General features: G+C 35.4%; 1 protein-coding gene across 10 annotated transcripts in view; it reads left to right on the top strand.

Annotated features, from left to right (window-relative positions):
- Positions 1–10,537, top strand: part of LOC145276941 (S phase cyclin A-associated protein in the endoplasmic reticulum-like) — a 559,542-nt gene that overhangs the window by 272,284 nt on the left and 276,721 nt on the right. For all 10 annotated transcript variants that reach the window (XM_080128440.1, XM_080128441.1, XM_080128445.1 and 7 more), the window contains one exon: positions 8,491–8,611. In XM_080128440.1, coding sequence (XP_079984566.1) covers positions 8,491–8,611 — 121 coding nt within the window. The remainder of the gene's footprint in view (positions 1–8,490; positions 8,612–10,537) is intronic.

Here is a 10,537-nt window from a genome sequence, read left to right as displayed (position 1 = left end):
TCCTCTGTCCTGATTGAAATCACTATCTTCAGCCAACTAGTCCTCTGTCCTGATTGAAATCACTATCTTCAGCCAACTAGTCCTCTGTCCTGATTGAAATCACTATCTTCAGCCAACTAGTCCTCTGTCCTGATTGAAATCACTATCTTCAGCCAACTAGTCCTCTGTCCTGATTGAAATCACTATCTTCAGCCAACTAGTCCTCTGTCCTGATTGAAATCACTATCTTCAGCCAACTAGTCCTCTGTCCTGATTGAAATCACTATCTTCAGCCAACTAGTCCTCTGTCCTGATTGAAATCACTATCTTCAGCCAACTAGTCCTCTGTCCTGATTGAAATCACTATCTTCAGCCAACTAGTCCTCTGTCCTGATTGAAATCACTATCTTCAGCCAACTAGTCCTCTGTCCTGATTGAAATCACTATCTTCAGCCAACTAGTCCTCTGTCCTGATTGAAATCACTATCTTCAGCCAACTAGTCCTCTGTCCTGATTGAAATCACTATCTTCAGCCAACTAGTCCTCTGTCCTGATTGAAATCACTATCTTCAGCCAACTAGTCCTCTGTCCTGATTGAAATCACTATCTTCAGCCAACTAGTCCTCTGTCCTGATTGAAATCACTATCTTCAGCCAACTAGTCCTCTGTCCTGATTGAAATCACTATCTTCAGCCAACTAGTCCTCTGTCCTGATTGAAATCACTATCTTCAGCCAACTAGTCCTCTGTCCTGATTGAAATCACTATCTTCAGCCAACTAGTCCTCTGTCCTGATTGAAATCACTATCTTCAGCCAACTAGTCCTCTGTCCTGCTTTGGATAGGATTGAAATCACTATCTTCAGCCAATGCTCACCTGGAACTCAACGCCTCAATTCATCCAAAGAAGGCCAGAGGATGAGTTGGCCGAAACGTGGTAAAACAACTATGAAGAGGAGGATAGCAGTCCGCAAAAAAATGAATCCACAAATTTTTGTTGTGTTCAATTTTGAAATGTTTTTTTTGTTCAGTATATTATGCTCTTCGTTGAAGTATTATGGGCTTCTCTGTCATGCTCCATTCTGAAATATCATTTATTGTTAGCTCTGTCATGCTTAAGTTTGAAATATTCTTTTGGTTACTCCTGTCACATTCTATTTTGGAATATTATTTTTTCTTGTTTTGTCATACTCTGTTTTAGATTATCATTTTTTTTTTCTGTTGCTCTCTCACACTTTATTTTGATATATCATTTTTTTGGTTGGTCTGTTACGCTCAAGGTTGAAATATATTTTAGTTCTATCATGCTCTATTTTTGGAATGTTAGTTTTTAGTTGCTCTGTCGCATTCTATTTTAGAATATTTGTTGGTCTCCTTATCATGCTCCAGTTTGAAATATTTTTGGTTCCTCTATAGTGGTCAAATGTGAAATATCATTTATTTGTTGTTGTTCTGTCATGCTTTGAAGAAGTATTTTCTGGAAAGAATTAAATCAAATTGCATTTTGTTCTTAACATGTTGCAACAATTGACAAGAAAACCAAATTGATCAGAATCGAGTATTTTGTATCAATGACAAAAAGATTGACTTGGCTTTACATATTAGATGTGTCCAGGCATCTCTATAAGAGTTTTATGTTGGTCCATAGAAACTGACCAATACTTAAGATTGAAATGGCATTTTCATTTTCTTTTTTTTTTTTTTTTTTTTTTTGTTTATTTCTTTTTTTTTTATTTATTACATTTTCACCCCAAACAAGGCACATTGTCACTTTGATGTAGGGGGCTACTAGCAATAACATAATCTACAGGGGTACTATGTGGGGAGTTGGGCAGCAAGATGTCAGTTCACGTTACACTTGAACTTCTGCATGTCAGTTCAGTTGGGGAAGCAGGAACCTGGAAGGAATTCCAAAGTCTAGCAATTCTGGGGAAGAAACTACTGGAGTAGAAGGTTCTAGAGATCTAGGGATCTCGACTGTGAAGGGGTGGGATTTAGCTGCTTGTCGGGTTTGTTGAGGGTATTTACGTCGAGGCGGGGTACGGGTGCTTGCAGTTTGTTGGAGAATTCACCATTAAAGTACTTGTAGAACAGGCAGAGGGATACATTTCGTCGATGGGACAGAAGCTGAAGCTTAGATGACAGTTCAGGACCTATCAGGTTGGCAACTCTCTTTTGCACCTTGTCTAAGAGCAAGAGACTAGTAGCAGATGCACCAGCCCAAATATGACGACAATACTCCATGTGTATCTATGCCTAAACCTAAACGTAGATTCCATGAACAAAGCTTCTTTCTTAGAACTGCACACCTGTGGAACTCTTTCCGTTTTCTTGCTTTTCAACTGACTACAATACGGTTGTTTTCAAGTCCAACGTGAACAAATTCTTGATGAGCCATCCCCTTAAGTAATCCAATTTACCAAATTTCCACTACTAATGATGACTGACATGTTCCCCTTGACCACTGTACACTCATTAACCCTTATCCTCGAGTGGCCTTCGGGCCTTGATAAGTGCTGACTCCTTTGTTAAAAAAAAAAAAAAAAAAAAAAAGAGTGAGTGAACGGTAGTCCGATAATATTAATACAAATTATTAATACTTGTCTAAAAATCCAGGAACATAATAGATTGATTGGTGTGAGACGACTTTCAAAGCGTTCGATTCTAAACTAAGATCTTCAAAAACTTGTCATTACATGCCTTGAGTGTAATCTAGTTTGATTTTATAGCGAGCATAGAATTATATAGTTTACCAGATATGAGAGAATACTTTTTATTACATTGTTTAGAAAATAATGACCAGTTTCAGAAAATAGCAAATTTTTTTTTTTTTTTTTTATCCATTTTTTTTCAAGCCTTTTCATTAAGAATCTTTGCTTCAATGATAGAAATTACTACACCCTAAATTAACACAAAACTTGAATTATATAGTAATATGTAGTAATAGTGATATTTAAATCTAGAAATAAAAGTAGGCTTAAGGCTTCTTATATTTGTATTGGAATTGTTTGCAAGGACCCGTGGTACAGTGGTTGGAAATGTTCACCTGTAAAAGTGATATTCTCTTGAAGGTTCAATCCTTGGTGGGGCAACCGAAAAATCTAATTGCGAATTACTAAGGACCACTATCCAGTCATGGCTGGTGGGACGAGACCATGCTACATCTGTGAAGTAAAAAGGTTCTGTTCAGAATTCCATGCAAATTCCAGAGTTTGACAAGATGCATCTGAAGAAGTTTGGAGGTTACATCAACTGAAATGTTGTGAAAATGACAATGAAAATGAGAACAGTAGTCTGCAGAATCCAAATAATGCGAATAATCAATTCTGATCTCAAAAATTCGAAAACGTAAAATAACATGTGTGACTTTTTAATGCGTTTGGATTTTCACTGAAACCTAGTTCAACTAAAAATCATTACAATCTTTTTGTTTGCACAAGTTATTGGAGAGAAAGTTTTAATGTTATGAAATAAATGAATGAAATACTTGTCTCTCCTGCGTCTTGTATCGGCCATGTTGAACATGTCAGAATGAAAGTTAAATGTTACTAAAAGAAAACGCTTTGAATATAAGTTACAACCAGAAAAATGAACTTTATTTTATTAAATTTGTTTTTAAGTAACTACATTTTTACAACTAAAAAAAAAATATGAAACAGGATTAAATAAAAATAAAAAAAATTCTTTACAACCAGACTACGCCGGGCATCTCTGCTAGCTTAGATAAATACTTTTGCAGTTTTAACAAGAGAGCTACAATCGGGACAAGATCAAAGTGTAGTATCTGTTCTTCAGATGCTGCACTTCAATTTCTTGTTCTCTGTCAGTGGAGGAGAAATCCTTCACGACTGAGAAAATTTTTATTTTTGTTCCTTTTCTCCACGTTAAAAAACGACCCTGGTGTCTAACTCTGTCCCGTGGGAAGGCATTGTAAATAGGTACAATATCAGAGCGTCATCGCCACGTTTCCTGCTTCACAACTACTCGTATACAAAAGTTTAAATGCAATATGAACAAATTTCGTTGCTCAACTCCCTACTTAGTGTCCCTTGTAAATATTGTCCCTAATTCACACTAATCCCTTATATCTCGGTGGCACTGTGCCTTGTTTTGGGTGACTATCAGTAAAAAGAAAAAACAATGCATTTTGCTATTTTTTATTTTATTTATTTTTTTCAACACACACCTCCAAACACTCGGGCAACGCCAGGCACCCAGGCTAGTCTTCTATATATATATATAAAAGCGAAAATGTGTGTGTATGTATGTTCGCTTTTTGTGTATGTCTGCAAAAGACTTTTTTCGTCGGCCTTCTCGGGCGTGGGGGGGGGTCGCTCATTCTTAAAACTTTTTATATCACGTCTAAATGATAATATCTACGACTTAACAAACGGGGGTCGCCTTTCTATTTAATTTGCCTGACTTTTACCAGCTCGCTGTGTCTCCGAAAAGTGGGGGAAACACTAACTGGCTTGCAGCGCAAAACTAGGTCGAACACCACGCCACATACTCGCACCTGTATATATCGCTTTATAAGCATAAACTGAACACGCTTATCATGGCCAAGATGGTTAGGTGTCTGTTTTTTTTTTCCCTTTTGTTTCCACCTTAGCGTCAAGGCTTCGGGGTTCAATCCTACCTTCCTACTAAAACTTTTGTTTTCTTTTACACCTCCAAACACCCGGCCAACATTTTTTTTTTTTTTTAACACATGCACTTCCAAACACCCGGGCAACGCCGGGTAAGCCCCCCCCCTCCCCCCCGCTAGTCTATAATATAAAAATGAAAATGTTTGTGTGTGCATTTTCTTTCGTATGTCCGCCAAAGGCTTTTTTGGGGGATCGCTTCAAGGAGTCACTATGTCTTAGATTTTTTTATATACTGTCTAGATTATAATATGTCCGGTTTATGAAACGAGATCATCTGTATTTTTTATCATGTTACAAAAACGGTCTTCTCGTGACGACGACCGGTTCTACGCATGCACCAGATGACGTCATGACCTGATTTACTTTAAATAGTTGAAAAACTGAACAAATTTCATGTACGTCAGTTGATTAATGCGTTGGTTAATTATCTAAACGTTTTGGGTTCGAATCATGGTGTGAGATGTCTTTTTTTTTTTTTTTTTTAATTTAAATATTGAACCAGTGTTATTTAAGCCATTTTTCACGTAACGTTCGTTTTTCTGTTTTTTTTTTTTTTTTACTTCGCTTATCCACCCCCGACCACACACCCCAAAAAATTTTAATATCGAAACAGGCTTATTTAAGCCGTTTTTCTGTTTTCATTGTTCGTTTGCCTTCTGTTAGTTTTTTTTTGTTTTTTTTCGATGTTTTGATTACTCCCCTCCCCGCTTAAGTTTTAATGTTGTTTTCTTTTTTTACTTTGCTTATAACAATGCTTACGTCGTCGTTGTCGTAATGCTCAACGACTTCCGTGCGATTGTCAATTTGGTTCTTACTTAATAAATTCAAACATCTTTCACTAACTCATTCTGGCTGGCCTATTTTATTTTCAAACTTCGCCTCAGGGCTTCGGGTTCGATCCTACCCCCGGTTTATTTTTTATTTAACACCACACACACTTACAAACACCCGGGCAATGCAGAGTATCCCTGCTAGTCTATAAATATAAAAGCAAAAATGTATGTATGCTTTTCCTCGATGTCCACAAAAGGCTTCTTTCAGAGAAGCGCTCGCTCGCTTCACAACTTAAAACTTTTATATCATCTATAAATTGTAATATCTCACACTTAACCACAGAGCTCGCCTGTCTATTTAATTTTATTGACTTTCAAACGTTAATTATTCGACATTTCCCGCATCGGCATGCGTTACATTCGGTTTTCGGTATGAACAAAAAGCGAAACTCGACTCTAATTACTGGCCGAAAGCCAGTGGTCTCTAGAAAGCTAAGTAACGTTTGGTCAATGTCGACTTCGTCATATCAGACGGTAGCTTTCATTTTGAGACGAGACGCTCCCCCTAATAAACAGGGAGCGGGTTTTTAAAAACAAAAACGATTTATTGACCTCATTAAAAACTGTCTCGCACAAAATGCTAACTGCTGAATACCTATCGCCGTCACGTCAAACAAAAACGCGCACCTGTTTTTTTTCACACTTTACTATTTTCCAACTGCACGTCAAGGCTTCGTTTTTTTTTTTTCACGGGCACCTGTTTTTTTTTCACATTTCGGGTTTTTTTCACACACACCTACAAACACCCGGGCAACGCCGGGTACCCCTCGCTAGTTATATATAAATGGAAAAATGTGTATGTGTATTTGTATGTCTCGCAAAAACTTTCAACAGAGGCGACGGAACTTGATAAAACCGGTATGGTTTTAAGCCTCAACCCTTCGGACGACAAATATTGAAAAATTGACCCAAAATATTAATTCCTTCACCCTCAACTGGGCAGTTTTCTACAAGGAGGGGTCGTTTTCTTTTCTTTTTATTCTTTTTTTTTTTGCGTCGTTATTTTGCAAGTCATCATATTGGTTGGATTGACTTCGTTTGATTTCAATGTTCTGAACATCTAGTCGGATGATGGAGACATTGGCAAACATGTCGTTACGGGGTTTTTTTTTTTTTTTTTTTCCTTTGCGTTACAGGTTCAAGCCTGCCTGCCTACTACCACTTTTTTTTTTCCTCTCCACCCAAACAGCCTACTGTTGTCCCCCCCCACTACCACTGATATATATATATATTTTTTTTTTAATCCTCCCCGGGGCTTCCTAACTCGACCCAGGCAACGCCGGAGAACCCCTCTACTACACCATTTTTTTTTTTTTAACACCTTTTAATTCCCCACCCCCACCTCCCGGAGTTCCTTACTACACCACTACATACCTGGGCAATGTCGGGTACCTCTGCTAGTTATATATAAAAACTTTTAATGAGTATAAAGGTCTTTGCAAAACAATGATATGAAGTTTATTTTGCTAACACAATTAACCACCAAATTATGGTCTGTTCAAAGTTTGTTGGAAATTAGAAAATTTGTCATCTTATGTGCTATTGGCCCAGAATTCAAATTTCAGTAAAAAACTAAAAATACAAGCTTTGAACAAATGAAAAAGTCTTACAAACGTAATATCAACTTGTGTTCAATGAAAATTAATCATAATTAATTATAATTATTGAAGCAATGATTATTAAATCAAGCCATCTTAAACATTGAGGAGAGGCCCATCATCTCTTGGGTGCTATCAGATCAGGCTGTCTGAAGATATTGGTTTCTCGACTTTATTGCACCAAACATTGTCATTATTTTTTTTTCTTTACAAATGCTAATCATGTTTTGCAAACTCAGAAGCAAAAACAATTTTCCTATACAAAAAACAAAGAAAGGCAAACTAAAAACCATGAATAAATATTTAAAGATATAAAGAACTTGATGCATAAAATCTTTTTCCGACATTACTGGATTCGGCATTAAGTAACCAAAAAGAGTTGATATGCTGTAAAACAACCAAACCATCATCTCTTTAAAAGATGTACAAAAATAACACTGAAGTGCAACTTCATTTCAACAGCTAACACATGTAATCTTCTTAATATTTCATAGCACAGTAGTGATCAAGTGACATTTCTTTTAATACTAAATTAATATTAAAAAAAAAAAAAAAAATCTAATCATATAAAAATAGGTGGAAACAGTTCGATAATGAGGCAAAAATTTAATTCACTGAAATTTTCGACTTTTTTTTTTTTTTTTTTTTTTGTGAAACAGAATTTAAACCCATCATATTGACATTTAAGACAGGATTTTATATACAAAATATCGCTTGCACCATTTTAAAAGCACAAACATTAAAAAAAAAATTAAATTTCCCTTCACTGCAAATAGTAACATGACTAAGTCGCCTCATTAAAAAAATATTAATCAAACAAAAGAAAGAATTGTAAATGAGAAAAGATTAACTTTTGTTCACATCTAAATCTTAACAAAATAACACTAAAAAATAAACGAGATATTCCAAGTTGAACTTGAAAGGAATTTTACTGTATTTACTCGTTTTCGTGCATTAAACTTTGAAAATTGTAAAAGTAAACAAAATACACGTAGAAACACTAACAAGTGTCATAAGTCATGCGAAAATAATGTTCTACCAGTATTTTTAATTTTCAATTTTTGAGTGATTATTAAGGGTACTTCTGCACTGCTTATGGCAGACATGTTTTTTTTTTTTTTTCCCCCAACTGTATAGTGGACGCACAATTTGTTTTGAACAAAAATTGCTTTAAAATATGTTAAAGCACAAAATGAAATAAAAACTTATCCAGGTATGAAGAAGAGTAACTTATCTTACCTTTTGGTAACATTTTATTTGTTGTATATATATATATATATATATATATATATATATTTTTTTTTTTTTTTTTTTTTTTTTTTTACATCCCCTTTTTTTAAAAATGCCTATTTTTAAAATTGAAAATTTTTTTTTTTTTTTTTTTTTTAACTTAACTATTTAAATTTGTTGATAATGTTTTTATTTAATTGCAGACCTTCCCCAGGATGAATGGTCTTGATAGGGTGAGGAAAATTGTGCAAGAGGAGGGACGGACCGCTAGAAACTTGGTGCAATACAGTTTACCTTTGCAGGAACGGTCAAGTGAAAGAACTGGTAAGTTTATCTAATATTAGAATTCCCTCCCTGCTCTCCTGACCATACCAACATGCATAAGTTTAAATGTGATATGAACAAGCATCTATATATGTGGACTTACTATAATAATCCTTTACGCTTTGTTTGGGGTGAATACAAGTTTAAAAAAAAAGAAGATTTATTAGAATTGGATGAACAATATGAAAAAAAAATGTCCCCCATACTGTTCAAATAATTAAAAAAAAGATTATTTATATAAATCGGATAACAAAATGAAAAAAAAAATTACAAAAAATGTTCCCCTTATACTGTTTAAATAATTTAAAAAAAAAAAAAAAATTGTTTTTATTATTGTGCTTGAAATTTGCTCCATTTTCTTGGAGCTGAAAAAAAACTTGAAGCCCAAAAGGAATATTAAATCTGAACAGGATAGGAGTGTGTGTGTGTGTGTGTGTGTGGAGAAAAGGAGACTTTGATGGTATGCCCACTTTTAAAGAATGGATGAGAGTTCCAGGATTAGATGTAAAACAATTGAGGTAGTAGAGGAAGGCCAAGAATGATGTTGGGAGAAAAAGCAATAAAAACCTGGCAGAGATAAGGCAATTTCTATAGCCGTCTACCACATGCCAGCATAAAAAATGGACCTTAAATATGATGATGATTAATATTCACTTATATTTCTTTCCCTTGCATATGAAGCTGACAGCATGTAGCCGCTTGCCATTTTGATGGTAATATTTCACCTGTATTTGTTTCAGATTACACATTTTTATCATAATTTTGTTCATGTACTCTGTTAATTCAGTACATGAACATGAACGTCGCTGGGCTGGTCACATCCTCTGCTGTCAACGAGGTGATCTCGTTAAAGAAGTCAGTTTCTCCTTGGGACTGGAAGAAGCGATGCCACGTCCAGCTAAAAATGTCTCAGAGCAGTTAACCAAAATACTGAACAGCTTCTAGCTTTGACGATCTATGGTGTTCCCCGTTGGAGCAATGACTAGCTGTTGATAGTGTCAGTGTTAGCGATGGATTGTTAAGCTTGGTCAACTTTTGTGCGAGATGTGGTGAATTCATTGGAAGGAGCTGACTTAACCAATCCAGGGTGAATGCCGCCTCAAGACAAGAGGACACGTTCATGTAGATGACCTGACACCAAAAGATAAAGGATCTCTTAGTTACCTTTTTTTCCTCTTTTATTTGATGGATGCCATCATTATTTTGTGACATCATCCATTGTGCCCGGTTATCCTCCATCTCTATTTTAGTGGATGAGATTATCCTTCGATGATGTGATCATTTTGATAAAATTATCAAGTAGTGCAGAGATAAGATATTAAGCTGATAAGATCCAAAGTTTCAGTAGCATAGTTTTTGGAGATCATCCATTGTGAACAGTTATTCTCCAATTGTTTTAATGATTGACCAAATCGCCTCTGATGTCATCCTTTTGTTTTGTCATCTGTTATGCACAGGAACACCACAGTTTGATTAATAAATAAGTTTCCAAGAGAAAAAGGCAATGTGCAGGTACAAACTGGGAGAATGTATTCCATGAAGTTTGGTATTGCAGAAATTACAGAAGCTATAAACTCTCAGCGTTTCTGGTGGTTTGAGCAGATACATTGTTACACCTCTTGTATTAATCCCACAATGCAACTGGATATTCCAAGCAATAGGAAGTGTTGTAAACGAAGGAAGACTTGACTGTAGTGTGTAATAAGTGATATGACTGTATGCAACTTGTCTGTTGTTAACCTTTTGGATCGGACTACATGGAGAGCAAGCGTGAGACTTGGACCCTCACAGCACACAAAACAAAATGAAGATATTTTTTTAAAAAGATATATCGACAAATATTAAAATTATGCTTCTGAATTTTTTTTTTAGATAAGGATTGAATCGTATTATTTGGATAATTTGAACGACTGTTCTCATCTTGAA

This window comes from Euprymna scolopes, chromosome 5, assembly GCF_053919585.1.
Source record: "Euprymna scolopes isolate OS-2025 chromosome 5, ASM5391958v1, whole genome shotgun sequence".
NCBI lineage: Eukaryota > Metazoa > Mollusca > Cephalopoda > Sepiida > Sepiolidae > Euprymna > Euprymna scolopes.
This window is presented reverse-complemented; position numbering and strand designations above follow the sequence as displayed.